Consider the following 21,981-nt stretch of genomic DNA (forward strand, 5'->3'; position numbering starts at 1 on the left):
AGACCGTGAGTGGTGTTACGACCTGCCTCTGAGCGTCTCGAATATCCAGTGGCGCCGATCCCTATACCCAAGTATGGCGACTGCCATAGTGAATTATGTGGTGGGTGGGTGGGTGGGTGGCTGGGTGCTGGGTAGATGCACATAGCCCATATGTAAATATTATGAAAGTATTTAAGTCTAAAACTATATTATATTTAACATAATTACATAAAAACACATCAGTTGTGATACGCTGATTACGTCGATACAAGCCGTAGTCCGTAGACCGTAATAGCAACGCAGATAATAAGATAACGATAATGCGATGTGCTGTAAAAACCCGAATATGTCTATTTTTGGATTGTATTGTAAATGTTGTGGTGATATCCACTGGCTAGTCGTTTGGCTACGCCGCTACGGTCGTCACTCGACATGATCATCAGTATCAAGTATCAATAATTTACGAGATAATAATAATATGTTCATTGTCCATTAACGGTTGACCATTGTTCCTTGTTCACTGGCACTGTTCTTATACATGGTTTTTTTTTATTTTGTTAATTGTGACCGTGTACTAATTAATAAATAATAATTATGGATTCTACAAAACTAAATATTTGTCATTGCGGCAAAAATATGAGAAGCTTAAATTCACATAATTATAGGCTCCACATTAAATCATGCAAGCAACACAAATTGTCTGAGACTAGTGTCAAAATCAGTACCTTTTTTAAGGTGAAAACTGTGGAATGTAAGTATAATTTTTATTTATTTATTAAATACGCTTAAATTTTCTGTGAAAAAGTTGTTTGTTTTTTATAATTTTTCTATTAAATTTAATATTTAAATTTAAATTTAATATTTATTATACTTTTCTTAATATTTAAGAGTAGCTTTTTGGATTTTGACATTGTGCCATCCCTATTGTTATGCCACCGCCCACCTATACCATCATTTTCTAGAGATGATTATTATTATTTTAATAATATTTTGATATATTATAAGATATTTAAGGTACAGGTACTGACATTATTGAGCATTTTTTAGTTATTTTTGAATAGTGTAACAAATATGTTTTGAACTGAGCACATACGTTAGTTAGTCTAAGTTGGTCTTACTACAATAAAATAATATTTAAAATCTCTAACCACAGAAAAATATATTATGAACTTAAATATATTGAATATATATTTTTTAAATCAAATAGTTATTGAACATTTTGATTAGCCTTCAAATTATTTAAACATTATTCAAGTAAAATAATCTTATAAGTTATACATTATCACTGACAATCAAGCCCAGATTAAGGATCAATTGGGCCCCGGGACATCATACACTTAGTGGGCCCCCTTTCAACTTTAACCTCAAAATAATTGTATCATTACATATCAACGACTTTATAGTTTATATTATTGTATAACTTTTTCCTGGGTATACAAAAAATATACAGGGTGTATCTTATGTAATTGACGCGAGTTCTTATTAAAAATTATGGATCAATGATATGGAATTTCGTTAAAACAAAAAAAGACATGTGTTTAATATTTTTAACAGGCAATTTTTTTATAACATTTTCAAGTTTTCAACATTTTTAAACATGCAATTGTACCAATAATAAAATAGACTTTATTTTTTCAAATGGTAACCACCATCCATTTTTTTTTGGATTCCGGTAAAGTTTTTTTCTGAACATTTTGACAGACGAATGATCAATTTTGGTTCACTAGGTTATGAACTATGGTCATCTAAAGTTTAGTATAATATGCATATGCATTAATACTTTTAACTGGAATACCTAATTTACAAAAGCTAAATATTTTTTTCTTATAACTACCTTTTTATGTACTTAAATAGTTAAATCGATAATCTAATATGTTCAAAAAAAACAAACAAAATTGTTGGCAAACATAGTTCATTATTTATAGTAATTTTTTGTGATATGAAATTGAGAACAATTTTATTTTATAATTATTAATAATAATTTACCTACTTAAATAATTTTTTTTTAAACTGTATTGGACGCGTAAATAAATATACTTTGGGGATAAAGATGGGCCCCCAAAATCAACCGGCCCCGGAGCCGTGCCCCCCTTTAATCCGGGCTTGCTGACAATCAGGGCTTAAAGTGTCTCCCATCCCACTTTAACCTCTGTTGACAATAGTAATTTATAATTATATATTAATGATAGGTAAATTATAACTTTGATACAAATGACTTGTACTAGAAATACAAATTAAAACAAATCTGTATTTATAAAAATATGATAATATTTTGTCGTATGAATAGATGCAACTAATGCGACTGATGACTTTATATTAGATGGACATGGTTGTTCTTCAATGGATCAAAATATTAAAACAGCTGACGATGTAGAAGCTTTAACATTAATACCATCTAGTTCATCTTTTGGTAAGTACAATTAAATTTAATCAAATCAAATTATATTTTAAAAAGATTTTTATTATTTATTAATTTAATTTGATCTAAATGAGCAGTAGACACATATTTCATCTGTATTATATACATATCTACTAAGCCGAGAACATTTTTTATTTCATTTTTGTTTTATTAGATAACAGATTGACAAATGATCCTGGAATAATTGTCAAAATGAAAAATGTAGGACCAGAAATGAAGAAGTTGATTATAAACATAGGTCCTTGTCAACCAACTAAAGATGATTTTCCTGCTAAAACTTTTCCGATCGATAAAAATGGCCGTAGCTTCAAAGATTTGTGGTATTTTCGTTTATTAACCGATGGAACTAAAGTACTTAGAGACTGGTTAACATATTCAGTAAGTCTTGATAAAGTTTATTGTTTACACTGCTTTTTGTTTGGAATAAATTTACATGATAAATTGGCCAAATCTTGGACCCAGACTGGCTTTTCTACTTGGAAAAATGGAATTTTTGCAATACAAAACCATGAATGTGCCCCCGATCACATTTTATCATCCTTAAAATTTAAACTCAGAGAAACCAATGCTCCAATTTTACCAGCGCTAGAACATACAAGAAAATTTCAAGTTACTTATAACAGACAAGTGATTTTAGAGCTAATAGAGATAGTACATTTTCTTGCTCTCCATAATTTGGCATTCCGAGGTCATCGTGAACAATGGACAAATACTATTAAAGGCAACTTCAAAGATTTAGTTATTTTAATGGCGAAAAATTCCACTGTCCTGTTTGAACATATTTCAAAAATTAAAAATGCAGGTAAACATCAAATATCGTTCTTATCATGGCAAAGACAAAATCAATTGTTAGAAGCTATAGCTGAAAATATTTCTACTAAAATTATTCATGAAGTTCAAACTACTCACATATTTAGTATATCTATTGATTCAACTTTTGACGAATCTAAAAGAGAACAAGTGTCTTTTGTAATTCGATACATAGATGAAGCAAATGGAGCCGTAAAAGAAAGATTGCTTGCTCTCAAAGAATCACCTTATACTACAGGAAAAGTATTATTTGATTTATTTAAAGATGTAATGGAGACTAATAATCTAAACTGGAATAATAATTTAATTGGTCAGTCGTACGATGGTGCCAGTAATATGAGGGGCAACTATAAAGGTCTTCAAGCACGCATTTCAAATGACTGCTCTCATGCATTGTTCATCTGGTGCCACGCGCATAGATTGAACCTTGTTGTGAAGCAAGCAGTTTCATGCAATATTGATGCAGTTGATATGTTTGGAAGCTTGGAAACATTATACGCTTTTGTATGGACTTCAAAAAAGAGAGTTGCTATATTTCGGAATAATCAGTCAAAAAGAAATTATGGAACACAATTACAAGCAATAAAAAGAGTAAGCACTACTAGATGGATGTCCCATGCAGCAGCTCTTGATACAGTATTGTCATTTTTTGAAACCATTATTGACACATTGATTAACATTCGTGATTTAGAAGGTCCCAGTGATTCAAAAACTGGATCGACTGCAAGTGGCTTAATTTTATACTTTTTATCCTACAAATTTTTAATAACTGCATTTACATTTAAGGAATTATTTGATATACTTGGACCTATTAATAAAATACTTCAAACTCAAGATTTTGATGTCATTACTGCAACAACAATAATAAATCAAACTAAACCAAGGATACAAAATATGCGTGAAGATAGTGCGTTTGAAAAAATAAACATTAAAGTTGATAATTTTATTAGTGACTTGGAGTATGAAATTGAACCATTAAAAAATAAACGGTTAAAAAGAGTTCCAAAAAAGTCTGGAGAACTGAGCATTGATGAACCTATAGTTGAACCTATAAAAAAATTTAGAATAGAAACTTATAACACACTTTTTGATGTTACATTTACTGAAATTAATAGTCGTTTTAATGTCATTAGTTGTGGCGTGTTGAACGATTTATCACTTTTGACTGAAAAAAGGATAATGGAAGTAAGAGAAAGTAATGTTTTACCAGATGACTCATTTTTAGTATTTTGTCAAGTATATAATAAATTTGTTGATCGAAATGCTTTAATATCAGAATACTTACAATTTGTTGTTAATTATAAAGAAATTGAATCTACAATCAAACTCAAATCAAATTTACACACAATCATCAATGACGATGATTTAGACGAAGATGGAAATTCAGGCGATGAGAATTATATAGATTTTAGTTTATATGATGAAGTAGAAGATCAAACATCGAATTGCTCAAAACAGAATTTAGCCAGTGTTGGAAAATTATTTAAACTTTTCTGTACAGCATCACTTCAAAATGTTTTTCCAAATTTATATTTAACATTGAAAATAACTGTTACACTTCCTGTATCGAGTTGTACAGTTGAGAGATCATTTTCTAAACTAAAATTAATAAAAACTAAGCTTCGTACAACTATGTGTCAAGACAGATTGGAGCAAATGGTCAAAATAAGTTGCGAACCTGATATATCTCTTGATAAAGAAAAAATAATAGATATATTTGCAAGCAAGTCAACGCCACTCACTAAATTATTAATTATTTAAATAATTTTTATAAACAATATTATATTATATTGTAAATATTACAAATTTTAATCATTACATTGCATTTTCACTTTACCTACACATATAATAAGTTTATTAAGAATTGTAAAATAAAAAAATTTCAGATATTATTCTTTACTATGTATGTATTTGTATTAATTTACACTTATTTGTATAAAATTTCAAAAATCAGAAATCCATCATTTGTTCTTAAATATATGTGGTAGATAATTTAAATTCTAAAATGTAAACTTAACAAATGAAAGCAGCCTATTAAATAATACCTACAACTGATCAGTATGAGCTATTTGATATCTTAATATTAAATATTAATATCAAGAATAGTGGTGTACATGGGATTTTTATTGTTGGAGGGACTTGATAATAAATATGTAGACACCAAATTTGCTTAAAATAATTATGTAAACCCCTATATCTTAAATAATTGATAATTCGCAATATGAAAATAGATGTAATGTATATTATGTATTGATATAAATAAGGAATACAATATCAATATGATGGTAGGGTTTCAGTCCCCCCCCCGTGTATACCAATTAGTAGGTGGGTAGGTACTATTAAAATTTGATGTTCGCCATATTGCATTTTTTGTAGTTCGGCGCCACTGCGAATATCCCTAACCGTCTGCTGAGCTCTTGCCCTGGTCTCCCTTATATATGGTTAACCGTCAAGAGTGGTGACTGAGGAGGTGGTGACTTCCAATGACCCTAAGGAGCTCACTAAATTAAATGTATTATTCAGTTGGGTGCCTTTCCTGCGATTTCATCGGTTCTACGAATTACACGACGTGTGATCAAGTCTTAATTGTCAAATTAAATCGTACAATGTTAACACTGTTGTTTACTCATCATTTCTGAGAAGTCCAAGACGTGTGACCATGTCTTATTCATTATATTTAATATCACGATGTGCAGGTGTTCGCCCTATCCGTTGGTGCTACACTGTTTGAATATATTATCCCATCGGTATACACATCACCTCTCCGTATAATAAATACGTGTAAAATAACACGGTACGTAACAGCTCATATATTAGCGAATAAAAATAGCAATAGCAAAATGTTTTATATTTAAATACCAGATTGACATTTTATCTTAATAAAATGTACCTTGCTGTTTGACTCTTATTATGGGTATGGACAATAATTATTATTCAGTTGTAAAAATTATAATCATTAGAAAGAATATCTAAAAATATTAATTTATCGTCAACAAGCTATAGAAATATAAAAATTAAATTATGAGCAAATTTGTAATATAATACCTGAATGTTTGTATTTTCATTTGTCCCAAGATCATTATCACCAGATTCAACATATGTGTTTTCTTCTTTTTGTTTTTCATTGCTTTTCTATAATTTTGTAATGATATGCTCACATATCATTGTTTATTACATATACATAAAATTCAATTAAATAAATTAACGGTCAAGTTGTCGCACGCAGATTAAACCCTACAAACATCCTTTTGCCACTGATGAAAGAAAACAACTTTTATTATATGATCACAAAGGAATTGACACATGAGTTGTGAGAATATCTCGAAAAGCGTGTGAACCAATTTCGTTAGCCAGCGGAGGCGGGCCATGGTACAATGAAGCTCTCTGTCGTATAGAAGAAAGACTATTTCTTCGAAAAAACGCCGAGTCCTTTTTTTATGATGGCATGGCCTGCGACTCTGGCTGGCTCGACCAGGTCTTCTCCCCGCAGTGCACGAGCACCAGCCAAGCCACGCGTGCATGAGCACCGGCCAAACTATCGAGTGCATGAGCACCGACAAAAATTACGAGTGCGGGCGTACCAGACAAGCGAGCAGGAGCTTTTTCCCAAAACCACCATACGACATACACACAAGACTCTGCGAGCGACAACTGGACTTATTTCTTTTTCTAATTCAAATCAGTGTTGTTTTTCTTATTTAAACATAAGTTTTCCTTAAATCGTATCGTAACTTGTGTCACCTTATACCTTTCTCCGAGGAACGTATTATAAGTATTCACTGCGGCGAATCAGGTAAGGTGCATGTCTAAAATACTAATTGTTAGTACAGGTTATGTTACTATCTAATTTGTGTAACGGTGTATTTGATCACATTCTTGAATCACGATCTCGAGAACCCTCCAAAGAACGAGAGGAAGATAATAACATGAGAACAAGTATACTCAATATTTATTAATACCGGACTTACATACAAGGCTTGTGTCCCTTGTGTCAGTCCGGCCACATTATACTTATAACTTTCATCGCACCATTTAATATTTTTATATTTATACGTTAGCTTCACCTTTTTTGTGTTATTACAATTTAATATTTTTAAATTAATAATTAATTAATACATTTTCAAATTTTCATGAAATATAAATAATGTTAACGTTTTAGTTTAGACAATTAACTTGATAGGTAGTAGGTACTTATTTTAAAATACGAGTAAATCATGGTTTTGCAGAGTTTTTTCGGTTTGGATGCCATTTAATAAATATTATAATTTTAATAACGTATGAAACACGTGTTATAACTTATACTATCATTAACCAACGTTTATTATTTTGTAAATGGTTCAGTCGTTTAGTGGTTCAATCATATATCACGTAAATTTATAATACTGATTAGCTCGATCGAAAAAAAAGGAAATGTTATAATTTCTATTTATAGTAATCACATAAACAATAATCGATGAAAACCAATCATGACATTATGGGATACCTATAATCGTATGATATAAATAATTATTATTTATTATAAGATATTATGTATACTGTTAACAGTGTTACTGACCATCAGATAATATTGCTTCTTAATTTTTATCTCGTATTATTACTTATTAGCAGCTGCTGTAAACCTGTATTATAATAATAATCTTATATCTTTTAATTTTTATCAAATTTTTACAATATAATTATTTTGTTCAAATTGATAATACATAATATTATACAGTATATAAACGTTTTACAAGTTTTTCAATAATTAGTTATATGGGTGACGTACGATGTGCCGTCCCTCCGTCCAAATTAAAAATACAAGGGGTACGCTAAAATATATAAAATTTAGAAGGGGAGCTCCGTCACCCTGCGCCCCTCCACAATTCGAGCACTGATTAATAGTATAGAATAATCAAAAACTAATATTTATGTTAACATCTTGTTCATTAATGATGAACTATTTTTAATATAAGTAAGAATTTCTTCAAACTTCACGTCATATAAAAGTTCTTTTTCTACACTCATCATCATAAATGCTTCCAGTTTTTCTTGTTCTAATGTAGATCGCAGCCTTGTTTTAATAAGTTTTAATTTACTGAAAGCTCTTTCGCAATTAACTTGAGTAAAAGAAAGTGTCAACGTATACTCATATGCTAAAAATATGTTGGTATACGCAATAGAATGCATATTATATTTATACAAAATTTTATAACAGATTAAACATTGATTGCATTCTTCAATTGTATGTTTAGCTTTAATATTAAGATTGTTTTCATCTTCATCATATAATAGTTCATTACTTTCAGCTGAATTACTATTAAAATCATTTATGTCATCATTTTCTACCTAACCTGACCTTAGATTTTGTGCTATTTATTAAATTTGATGTTCTTTGTGAAATACTACCAATAATATTTGGAAAAATTCTTGAAAAACTTAATAACTCATTTTGTAGTACTTTAAAGTCGACATTTATTAAGTTTCCAATTAATTTGCGTGCATTTGGAGGCATTGTATTTTTAATATTCATAAAATATGAAGGGTGTAAGTATTGGACATCTGCAATTAAAGATGTATTTTTTGAAAATCTTTCATTTAGACTAATTGATATTTGGTCAATAACACAGCGGAACGTATCAACTTTAAATTTGTCAAGACCTTGCATGAGAACTTGAGGTTCTGATTGTTCATCAAATTGCTGTTTTCTATGTCGAACCCTTTGTTGTAGGAAAACGTTTTCAACGACAATATGATCAGGTAAATCTAGATCAAAGCATTTTATATTCATTCTTCCGTAAAGCCCTGAAAATCTGAGAAAAATAGTATCAAAACTAATTTTGTTTATTTGTTTTTTTGCATTTTCAACCATAGTCCATGCGCTTAAAATATCAATGTTATTCGATTGTAAATAATCAGAAGTTGGACCAATTACTTTAAAAATGTGGAGGAAGAGAGGAGCAGTTATTATTATTTTAAATTCGTACAAATTGCTTATTAAGGATCGTGCTTCAGATAAACATTTAGCATCAAATGAAGAGTTTGTAGTAATATGATTTAATGTACTTAATACAACAGGAAATAAAGCGCCATCACCATCAAAAACCCAATCTGGTGCTTTTTTTCTTGACCACCACCTTGTATTTGATTCAGATATTTTTTAAAGTTTTTTTTAATTTTGCTGATCCAATACTATTATTTAGTTTAATCAAAGAGAGGTTATTTGCTGTTGTTAATGTCATAAACTTATGTGGAAAGGCACTTTTTGAAATACTAAAAAATTGTTTTAATCAACATGGATTACATCTTGGCAAAGTTGTTGGTGAATCTTTTGATGGGGCGAGTAACATGAATGGTTCATTTTCTAGTCTCCAATCATTAATAAAATCTATAAATAATAAAAGCGTTTATATTTGGTGTTATAGCCATGTACTATATCTTTGTATATGTGATACAGTTTCTAATCTAGATGCTAAAAATTTATTCGGTCTTCTCAACAGATTATCTATATTTTTTTGGTTGTCCATATAAAAGAATGAATGTATGGGTAAATGAAAATAAACTACCCAGATAGCAATTCTGTAATGATAATATTTTATAATTGTCAGTTTTTCATTAGGAAAATATTATTATGAAAATAATATTAACCCTGCGATAGGCACGCTCAATTATACGAGTATTACATTAGTAGGCGCGTGGAGCACAAATGTGCACCATTAAATTAATTTTTAATTTAAAGCATTAACGACAGTATATTTTATGTTATGTTTGGTTATAAAACAATTTATTTTAAACTCTTAGTTGCTATAACAATAAAAAATAAAATTAAAAACTTCTTAATAAAACAAATAAATAAATAAGCTTTTGAATAAAATTACACTTAAATGCAGGATTAGTAAAAAATAACAACAAATTATGAATTAGTCAGTCATCACTCGTCACTGTCTGTTTTCATTTGTTCATCTTGTGTCGAGAAACATGAAGGGCATATAACTGTTTGGTGTTCCACGCAAATCCATTTATTTCATTTATCACACCACTTTCTTTAACTTCTATTTTTTTTTCGTCCACAAGGTACACATCGTCCTGTCTTTGATCTCTTAGGAGGTAATGCTTCTTTATTCTCTTCTAGACCAAGTAGGTGTCTGCAACGTTCAATTATGGTTCGGGGAATTTGTTTATCATTTATTCTTATCATTATATGCGGTTTTATAAGTTCTTGAGCTAATGTACAAATGAATGATCAACGTGACGTATTATGATTATATCCATTATTGCATTTATATATTGCAAAAGCATTTATTCCACATATATTTAGGAAATTAAAAAATATTACTAGTGGCCATCGCCGTGTATTTCTGGCCACATTGTACTGTGCACACATTTCATCAACGACGTCTACTCCATACTTAGTGATATTATAAAACGAAATTATGTCAGGTTTTTGTTTATCACCTGTTTGATTATCTATCGCATTATAGTGGTGCATAGTCGAAATACATAAAACTACTTTATTTTTTTTTGGAGCGTAAGAAACAATGGTACAATTTTTTTGAAAACCGAATAGAGAGCTGTTTATATTACGTCCTTTTACAATAACAAAATCTTTTGGTATCTGGCGTTTATTTTTTCTGAGAGTTCCTACAAATGTTATTTTATCTTTTAGTAGATCCATCGCCAAAGGTACAGATGAAAACCAATTATCGGCTGTAATATTTCTGCCAGACTTTTCTATAGGCCGAACCATACGTTTTACAACGTTGTCTGGTGCATTACTTTGAGAATAAGGGCCATCGGGTTGGTTCCCTAGATATATTTCAAGGTTAACTGTATACATGGTTTTTGTATCGACAAGTGCAAATATTTTGATCCCGTATTTATTCGGCTTATTTGGAATATATTGCCTAAAAGAATACCGACTACGAAATCCTACAAGTTGTTCATCTATGGTAAGATATTCACTTGGTGTAAAAATATCTTGACAATTAGTAATAAATATTTCAAATAGTTCCCGAATAGTAGGACACAGCTTATCAATTTCTTTTCTTTGTACTCTATCACGTATGTCATCGAAACGCAGGCATCTCATCAGAAATCGGAACCTTTTATAACTCATTGTCAAGTATATCATTTCTACACCCAGGCCTGAAGTATTCCAAAGATCTAAGACATTTTGTCTTCCCGATTTGAGAACCTCACTAAGAAAAAGTATTTCAATTAGAGCCCTAATTTCAACCACATCAGTATTTTTGGCATCCCTTTCGAGGCTAAAATTACATTTCACTTTATCAATATAAATATTTGTAGATGTTGTAATAATTTGAATTATAATATCATTGAACAAAATATTGAAACATTCAATATGAGTTTTAGCAATTGTCCCGTATCTTTTTGTGCCTGGTAAATTAGTGATGATATTATGAGCACGAGTTCTCGAAGTGTGTGCTAAACAAGACTTTGACCATTTTGTACCATCTTTTCCCACGTAATAATTATTACTTGACATTTGTTGAGCTTCCTCGTCACTAGATGAATCGATTTCTTGCTCCGTATCAGATTTATGACTACTATGCGATACATTATCGCATGAATCGTCATCAGTACCACTGTAGACAAAATTGTCATCGGGTTCATTCAACCAATTAGAAATAATATTTTCCATGTTATTATATTTTTAATATATTATTATAATAATACACAAAAAATATTTTGAAAATTCAATAACGTATAATGTAGAACGTGCAATGAGTGATAACCAATAACAATACGTAGATACGCGCGTGGCGCACAAGGGTACTCCATAATATACATATGGTTAAAAATCAGATACAATGTTATAAAATTTTAATGAAAACAAGCATATAACATCAGCTCATAACTACTATAGTACGTTTCACAACAACTGCGACTCGACGCTAACGCGACTCGTGACGGCGTTGTCTTAAACCAGGGGTTCTCAATCTAGGATAGAAAATAAATAGCATGCGTCTTTTCAAAACAAATGGTAAGAGCAGCGGGTTATGGGTATGTTTTTTTATGTACCGCTGTTGTGTATGAGTAGGTTTGATACTCCCTACCGACCCCATGCGTAGGAATGTGGTCAAACAACAACCCCTGTTGCAGCTATAGTTATTGTGACATCCAGACTCCAATGTGTAGTGCGTACTGTTGTACTGTTGTTCGTTGTTGACTATTCCTTACGCATTACTTATGTATTACGTCTGTGCGATTTATATATTTTTTTTATTATAGTTAATTATTTATTTAAAAATGTCTAACAATTCAGTAGATATTCACTCTCAAACTAAAAAAATGGTTTTTAGTGTATATTCGTATTTTAAAAAATTATCTAAAGACTTGACGAATCCTGAAGTAGCAAATTTTTTTCTACAAGCGCAACAAAAGACTTCTGAAGCATGTGTTATCAGCATCGGCAGCGTTAAAAGAATTACATCGGAAGTCTCTAAAGCCCCTTTAGATCCAGAAACTGAAGAACCGAAATTTACCTCTCCCCGTAAAACATTCAAACGAATAAAATTTGCTACAGATATTGATGACTTTGACCAAGAGGTTGTACGACGGACGGTCCACGAGTATTATGATAAAGGTGAGTTTCCTACATCCATAAAAATTTTATCTAAATTCCATGAAAAAACTGGCTACAAAGGTTCTAAAACGTCGATGTGGAGAATTTTGAAGTCATTAAAATTAGGTATAAAAAATGCAATGACGGCCGTCGATTTCTGATGGAGAGAAATGATATTGTCGCTATGCGTGTACGGTTTTTGAGACAAATGGTTAATTTACGTAAAAACAATGATGTTCGACCAAGGCCTGATTAATCAATAGGCTAAGTAGGCTACAGCCTAGGGCACCAATCGGTCAACGTTAAATTGGGGGTGCCACAAAATTTTTTTACGAATATAGAATTTTTGCATAATATAAACTTAAAAATAAAAAAATAAATTTTCGTTATTACACGTTCAATGCCGCGGCCTATTCGCCTATTCGCCGTGCCGTTACCGCGTCGCCGAAACGAATTTCCGCCCGGTCGACTATTGTAATATATTACGTTGTCATATATCTATTTCTTGTAATGGTCGCGGGCTTATCGCACCGACGACTGAGCGATCCCACATTGACTAATATTATATATATAAATATAATATTGTTGTGTGTGCGTGAGGCGACCCGACGACGGGTAATATTGTACTATTTTTATTTTTTCTTAGTCAATAATATAATATTATATTTATATCTTTACTATCGTCGGCCGTAGTGGCATGATCACTAATCAGTAATCAGTCTTCGCCACACTGCTAACCGATATAGCCTATTTATTCCGATCGTTTATTACTAATATTTGACGCGTGTGTGTAGTGTGTACGTACCAATTATTTATCATTTTATTGGTATATTATTGGTACAATATATTTTATTATTTAATAATAATTATTATTAAATTGTTATTTATAATTATTTATTGGTACAAGTTACAAACAGCTTATTAATATGAGTGAAAATAAAAAACCAAGTGGTTCCGAGTATCGAAAAAGGGCTCGAGAGCGTAGTGAGCGGGAAGATGCACTTTTGAAAAAAATGCCTTCATTTGATACGTTTTTTAGTAAATCTAAAACATCGTCTAATAATGACTCTTCTGAATCATTATTAGATGCCTCAGTGAAGAATGTTCTGGTTGAAAGTAACAAAAGCAAAAGTGAAATTCACGTGGCGGTGCCGTCTACTAGTGCTAATACACTAAATAAAACTCTAACTGAAACGTTCCCGGAACAGCTGCCAGATGGTTATTCACATTTCAATGTGACTGATGAAAAGGTAAAAAACTTGAAAAATGTTAACGATCCGGCTTTGTGGGAAATTAATGAAGAACTGCGTGAATATTTTGCTATCCACGGCATTATTCAAAATGATGATGGAGATTTTTCTAAATCTATAAGAAAATACTCAGACCAAAATAGGTTTTTAAATAAAAATGTATTTTTTAAGAAACTTGTTAATGGGGAGGTTGTTAAAAGATGTCACTTAGTTTATTCAAAATCGACAGGTCGTATTTATTGTGCATCCTGCAAACTTTATGGGGGAACTACTTCTTTGGGAACTGATGGTTTTAATGATTGGAAAAATTCTCACATAATCCATGACCATGATAATAATGCTGAACACAGAGCATGTCTGCGCAAATATTTAGGACGAAGTAATTTATCCCTAAGAATTGATTCAAAATTAAAGATTCAATATCAAGGAGAGGTGCAGTATTGGAAAAACGTGTTGCTCAGGGTTGTAGAAGTTGTTAAATTTTTATCTTCCAGAGGGCTTCCTTTTCACGGAGAGAATGAAATTTTAGGTTCAACAAACAATGGAAACTTTTTTGAGTGCATAGAACTTTTATGTAAATTTGACCCATTTATAGCTGATCATGTAGCCCTTTTTGTAAATAAAGGTAAGGGAGTACCTTCATACTTATCTTCCACAACAGTAGATGAGTTTGTTTTACTTTTAGCAGACCATGTGAAAACTAAAATTGTGACAGAGAGAAAATTGGCAAAGTATTTTTCTATTATTGTAAATTCTACTCCGGATGTATCGAATGTGGACCAATTGACATTTGTTGTTCGTTATGTTGCAACTGATGGATCACCTAATGAACGTTTTCTGACATTTATTCCAAATCGTGGACACACAGGTGAAGACCTGGAAAAAGCTGTGGTTTCTACGCTTGAAACTCTAGATATAAATATAAATGACTGCAGGAGACAAAGTTACGACAACGCTTACAATATGTCAGGTTGCTACAAGAGACTGCAAAACAGAATTAAAGAGCTTAATCCATAAGCGCACTATGTCCCTTGTGCAGGCCATTCGCTACAGTTAGTAGGCTCTGCAGCAGCTGGGAGTAGCCGAAAATCTACAGAATATTTTGCTCTAGAACAGCAACTCTATAAATTTTTTCACTCTTCCACCAAAAGATGGGACATTCTTTTATTTCATTACGACAAAGACTCTCTAACGATAAAGACTCTCTCAAAGACTAGATGGAGTGCACGTGCCGATGACAGTAAAGCTATGTACTAATGCTATAAACCAATTACTACAGCTTTAGTACGAAAAATAGTAAAGAAGATCAACTCGAGGCAAAACAACTATCTGAAAAACTTAAGTCCTTAGAAATGACACTAATGATTTGCTTTTGGAACGAAATCCTCACAAAGTTTCAAGATGTCAGTAAAATGCTTCAAGGTGAAAATGTAGACTTAAATCAGACGGCAAATCTGTACGAAATGCTTGAATCGTGTTTAATGTCACTAAGGAATGAAGAACAATTTACAACTTTTGAAAGTAAAGCAAAGTCTATGTGAGGTTCTCAGCATTATAAAAAAAGATACTCAAAGAAAAAAGAAATTGAAGTTATCTTATGGTGAAAATGAAAAAGAGCACACCGAGTTTAACGGACGTAAGCCATTTATAACAGATAGTTATTATAGCGCGATTGATACACTTAAAAGCCACCTAGCGAGAAAAAAAGATGTTTATTTGCAGCTGAGGAATTCTTTCGGATTTTTATGGAACATGAACGAAATGGAAAAATTTGACTTGAAAGAAAAGGCAAACAACTTGCTAAACATGTACCCTTCAGACTTGGACTTAACATTTCCCGAAGAATGTTTGTATCTTCAAACATTTTTACAAGAAAATAAAACATATTATTATGAAGAAACAAAAGTTCTAGGTGGAAAAAAGAAAATGGGATCTAAAGCCTCCAGACTTTTGAGCCACTTAAAATCCTTGAAGATAGAGTCACTATTTCCAAATGTTGAAGTGGCTCTACGAATATATTTGAGTATGGCCGTCACAAATTGTAGCGGAGAAAGATCTTTTTCTGCTCTAGGGCGCGTGAAAAACTTTTTAAGATCCACTTTACGCCAGGATAAAATGAAGGCCCTTGGACTTTTGTTTATTGAAAGTGAATTCGTGAACAATATTTCTTTCGATGAAATAGTGGAGTCTTTCGCAGCATTAAAATCAAGGAAAAAACTTTTTTTAAATAAATAATATTTAGTTCCATCACAAATTAAAAATTTTTAAATGCTTTTGTATATAATTTTATTAAAAATAAAACACGTTTTATTTTAAACAAAAAAGTCTGTTGTTTTTACGTTTTCTTAATCCTCGTCTTACTCTCCAACCACTCCGATCATTCATAGGGGCGCCAAATCAACCCTAGCCTACTGGTGACCAACTCCTTAATCAGGCCCTGTGTTCGACCAGTTGTCTATTTAGACGAGACATAGGTGTGTTGCGTCCGTTATGTCAACGTCGATACATATATCAACGTAGAAATAGAAATACTAATGTTTGCAAGTTAAAAGATTAAGTCTTTATTTAATACAATTAACTCGTACAAGAATACAATTTTATAAGCACAAGATGGTGTGAGTGGTGTTACGACCTGCCTCTGAAATACTGATAGACGAGACCGTGAGTGGTGTTACGACCTGCCTCTGAGCGTCTCGAATATCCCTAACCGTCTGCAGAGCTCTTGCCCTGGTCTCCCTTATATATGGTTAACCGTCAAGAGTGGTGACTGGGGAGGTGGTGACTTCCGATGACCAAAAGGAGCTCTCTAAATTAAATGTATTATTCAGTTGGGTGCCTTTCCTGCGATTTCATCGGTTCTACGAATTACACGACGTGTGATCAAGTCTTAATTGTCAAATTAATTCGTACAATGTTAACACTGATGTTTACTCATCATTTCTGAGAAGTCCAAGACGTGTGACCATGTCTTATTCATTTTATTTAATATCACGATGTGCAGGTGTTCGCCCTATCCGTTGGTGCTACACTGTTTGAATATATTATCCCATCGGCATACACCTCACCTCTCCGTATAATAAATACGTGTAAAATAACACGGTACGTAACAGGTGAACCAAAACCATACTCGGAATTACATTTGGCAAAATTCGGAGGATAAAGAAGGATTTAAAGTACCGACAGGCAAGGGAGGTCGGATTATTATTTGTCATGCTGGTTCGAGTTCATTTGGGTTTGTGAATAATTCAAAATTAGTATTTCGATGTAAATCTGGTCCATCTGAAGACTATCACTCCCATATGAACTCTGCTATATTCAAAGACTGGTTCATACAAATGCTCAACAATTTGGAAAAGCCAAGTGTCATAGTTATGGACAATGCATCATACCACTCTGGTCTTGTTGACAATTATCTAAAGAGTAATGAAAAAGAAATCAATGTCCAAAAATGGCTTCAAGAAAAGGGAGTTCAGTTTTCACTCCTGGAAACGTTACCGGAGTTACGAGAGCGTTTGAAGCAGTTAATACCACAAGAAAAAAAATATGAACTGGATCAGATTGCGTTGTCAATGGGCCATGAGGTGATACGGCTATCTCCGTATCACTGCCAATATAATCCTATTGAGCTAATTTGGGCGCAAGTAAAAGGAAAAATCGCCGAAGAAAATACAACCTTTAAAATCGCGGACGTCGAAAAATTGGTTTATGAAGCATTGGATTCCGTAACAGTTGACGACTGGAAGAGGTGTGTGACACATTGCAATAAACTGCAAGACGATGATTACGTCAGAGGGCTTACGTGACGAAATTATGGAACCAATAATCATGACAATTAATCCAAACGATAGTAGTGAAAGCGAAGATGATGACTATTAATAAAAAAATGTAAATATTCTGTAATTTAGACACATGTTATTTTTTTTTACATATTTTTATAGTTTTAAGTTGTAAATAATTAAGTGTAACATAAAATATAATTCGTTATTTATCTTATTTAATAAATGTATAATTTTAAAAAGTGTAAAATATTCGTTATCAATTTTAAATTTTCCACGGATTATTTTGCGCTAGCTTTAGAAACCCTGATGAAAAAACACCACGAGGCGCGTTAGCATCGAGTCACAGTTGTTGTGAAACGCACTATATGAAGGTAGATACGGTTATTTCCAATCATATGATAACCATCACGCTAAAATCATTTAAAATCCGTGTGCGCCGCGCGCCTATCGTAGGGTTAATAAAATATCAAATAATTATTTTATAAAATAATATTATGAAAATATTATAATTATAACATATAAATTAAATAATAGAATGATATTCATAATATTTTATCATTATATTATTAAATATGAATTGTTTTAAATATATTTTGATTATATCAATAATATGACATCACAAATTAAATTATAAAATAAAATTTTGGAAATATGATTATAAAATTATTTCAATTTATATTATTTTAATCTAAAAATTTTTTTTAAAAGATTTTATATAATTATATATATAAATTATAGGTAGGTATTTTTATTTTTTTAATATATTTGATCATAATAATAATAACGGGTGTAAACCCCCAAATTAATATTAATATATAGAGGCATAGACCCATAGTGTTAATATATTATAATATAATTTAATATATTACCAAGATAAACCTGGTATCATAATATGATCGAATATTAAAATAAGTGCTTGCAGTGGTTCGCACACTTCATTATTAATATGTTGGTATAAAAATACTAATATAATAGGTGCAATAGTTATATTATAATATGGAATTATTGATGTGTACTAACTGACTATACTGAGTAGTAGTATTAGTTAATATAAATGAATAATGTGAGTATGTGACAAACATATTATTGGTACTGCAGCGAACTGAATTTATCGATATGAAAAATTGATACGAATTTATAATCAGGAATTTTTCCGTTTTATTTAATAATACTACGGAAAACTGCTTAAAGTGGAATTTTTGGTTAGTCCCATGTTATTCCGCATAATTAGACAGTTTTCACTGTACAAGTAGTATTCGAGTACCTTAAAAATACTTATTTGGTAGTAGTTATTATAAATGCACATTGCACAAATTATATACGATGATATACCTATGGACTCTAATTTATAATTCCTACTACTACTAGCTGTATAGTAGCTGGCTGCTACTATACATATATATACTCAATGATAATAGCTAATAAATAACAAATAGTTTTAGCTATTATAGAATTAATATGAATTTTCTAGGTTTGCTCTCTGTAAAAAAAGTGATTTGCATGATTAGTTCTAATAATAAGTTATGTTTTGCGACGTACGTGGTATATACTGTATACGTCGTACGTATGAAATATTACAGACATTATAGTATTATTCGTAATAATATATTGTTTTACGTATATTAATTTTAATTTAAAAATACCACAATGTCCACAACTGCAATCGCAAAAGTATACGACTAAGTACAATGCGTCAATACGGAGTGCAGACGCCTGACGGATAATATAATATAATATTATTATTATTATTATTTACGAATTACGCGAGGCATTCTGATTCTGATAATCATCAAAATCATTTCGCTTGCTATAAATAAATTGTGTACATGTTAAAACTAATGTGAAATCCCGACACCATCGATATCATATTTATTATTAATAGCATAATATTACAAGAAAGAGCCAGATATTCTCGCAACACGGGTTTGACACTGTCACACTGATGTCTGATAGTCCGACGTCTACGGTTTAGTATTAGTATAAGCCACTATAGCTGTTACGGTAAGTACTATATTCTTTAATAATAGGCAGTATTAATTAAGTGTTCCATATTTTCCACTAGATATTTTATTTGTACAATTTATAAAATTCACATTTTACCTACGTCGCGTAAACTTTTACAAATTTAAATGCCTAATATTTTAGTGTTGCAATAAATAATCACTACAATCTTTATTTATGTATTTTGAAGTTTTAAAGTCAGTTAGGTTAGGTGAACACAAAAAAAATTGAAATAATTTGTAGGTGCATTTTTTTTACCTGAACAACTAAGTATTGGGAAATTGTTAGTTTAGTCTTAATGATTTACATAAGTACCCAAGTATTGATTGTATATACCTAGAATATTTTACAAATAGGTAATTGTTTTTATTAGTATTTTAAATTTGTTAACTTATACTTTGGCTCAGTTTTTGTCATGTCTGTAAATAAAATGTCCCTAAGTAAATCTACCAAACGTAGAAAATGTTTAAAAGGATCTGAAGAGCTAAATTTGGCAATAGAAAGTAATGATTTTAATACTAACTATCGTTCTGTGGTTTGTCAGTCAGCTAGTACATCCTTAGAACATGAATTAATTCATAATGTTGGGAATATAAGTAATGCTATTACTGAAAGTAACCATAGCAGTGATTATGATTCTAATTTAATGGTTGATAATAATATTCTGATTCCAAATTTTTCATCAGACTCAGATAATTACTCTAGTGATCATGATAATACTGAAAGTATTTTAACTAATATTAAAAATTGGGCTGTTCAACACAACATTTCACATTTAGCATTATCTAATTTGTTAAAAGTATTAAAAACAAACCATAACTGTTTTCACTATTTTCCAAACGATTCTAGAACATTATTAAAAACAAATGTAAGTAAACAACCCTTACAAATTCAAGCCATAAACCCTGGTACTTTTTATTATTTTGGAGTAGTCAATGGTATTAAATCTTGTATTGGTAAAAATAATTTTCCTGATGATACTATTAAGTTACACTTAGGAATTGATGGCTTGCCTTTGACAAAGTCTACTAATAGTCAATTTTGGCCTATACTTTGTTGTATAAGAAATTTTAATTCTACTCAACCCTGTGTCTTTTTGGTAGGTATTTATTGGGGCCACGAAAAGCCTTTAGAAAGCAATATTTATTTATCAGAATTGGTTACAGAATTAATTAATTTATGTACTCATGGTATTGATCTTTCATTAGGTAAAAAAAAAGTTGTTGTGGAAGCCATTTGCTGTGATGCTCCAGCAAAAAGTTACATTTTAAAGATTAAAGGGCACACAGGTTTTTCTTCGTGCACTAGATGTAAAATTGTCGGAGTGTTTTTAGAGAGAAGGGTTTGTTTCCCAGATGTATTAAATGTTAAATGCACTCACAATGAATTTCTTGATAGATATGATGATGATTATCAAACATCTGATTCTATTTCTATTCTATCAAAAGTTCCTGGTATAAACATGGTGCATAGTTTTCCACTCGATTACATGCATTTGGTTTGTTTGGGAGTTGTCAAAAAAAGTATTTTGTTATGGCTAGGTTGTATAAAAAACTCACCATTATCAATTCGTTTACCCAGTAAAAGTGCTAAGCTAATTTCAACCAGACTATTGCATCTCAAAATATGTGTCACGTGTGATTTTGCTAGAATACCAAGGGGTCTTAATGAAGTTTTGAGGTGGAAGGCCACAGAGTTCAGGACATTTATTTTATATACTGGGCCTGTTGTGCTTCAATCTATAATAGGTGAACAGTGTTATGAACATTTTATTTCCTTACATGTTTCTATGACTGTTCTTTTAAGTCGTACACATGAACGTCTATTAAATTTTATTGAAAAACTTCTAAATTATTATGTTATAAAATTTGGTGAAATGTATGGAAAAGAATTTATGTCACACGACATTCATGCTCTTCTTCATCTTATTGATGATTACAAACAATTTGGCCCATTAGACAACTGTTCTTGTTTTCCATATGAAAATTTTATGCAATTATTAAAAAAAATGGTTAGGAGCAATGCAAAACCTTTGCAGCAAGTTATTAAACGGTATGAAGAACTGAATATGTTTGGTAGACTTACAATTGATAAGAGTAAAAATTCAGATTTTTTTAAAAATATTCATTCTGATGGCCCTCTAGGTGAAGGCTGTTCATCCCCACAGTATAGAATTTTTAC

The 21,981-nt window shown here is 31.1% G+C and overlaps 3 protein-coding genes across 3 annotated transcripts; 2 read left to right on the forward strand and 1 right to left on the reverse strand.

The window, feature by feature from the left end:
• The first annotated feature begins 615 nt into the window (after positions 1 to 615).
• On the forward strand, positions 616 to 4,969 carry LOC112591325 (zinc finger MYM-type protein 1-like). The gene is made up of 3 exons (XM_025335099.1): positions 616 to 730; positions 2,267 to 2,389; positions 2,553 to 4,969. Exons 1-3 carry the CDS (start codon positions 616 to 618, stop codon positions 4,967 to 4,969), a joined length of 2,655 nt encoding a protein of 884 aa, XP_025190884.1.
• Positions 4,970 to 8,113: 3,144 nt separating this feature from the next.
• LOC112591326 lies at positions 8,114 to 8,975 on the reverse strand. Its single transcript, XM_025335101.1, has 3 exons — positions 8,594 to 8,975; positions 8,401 to 8,493; positions 8,114 to 8,340 (listed from the first exon to the last, which is right to left on the reverse strand). Exons 1-3 carry the CDS (start codon positions 8,973 to 8,975, stop codon positions 8,114 to 8,116), a joined length of 702 nt encoding a protein of 233 aa, XP_025190886.1.
• A 4,721-nt stretch (positions 8,976 to 13,696) lies between these two features.
• On the forward strand, positions 13,697 to 15,037 carry LOC112591327. Its single transcript, XM_025335102.1, has one exon. It carries the CDS (start codon positions 13,697 to 13,699, stop codon positions 15,035 to 15,037), a length of 1,341 nt encoding a protein of 446 aa, XP_025190887.1.
• Positions 15,038 to 21,981: the final 6,944 nt, after the last annotated feature.

The sequence above is a fragment of the Melanaphis sacchari genome, unplaced genomic scaffold (genome assembly GCF_002803265.2).
Source record: "Melanaphis sacchari strain LSU unplaced genomic scaffold, SCAv2.0 Contig1317_pilon_pilon, whole genome shotgun sequence".
NCBI classification, from domain to species: domain Eukaryota; kingdom Metazoa; phylum Arthropoda; class Insecta; order Hemiptera; family Aphididae; genus Melanaphis; species Melanaphis sacchari.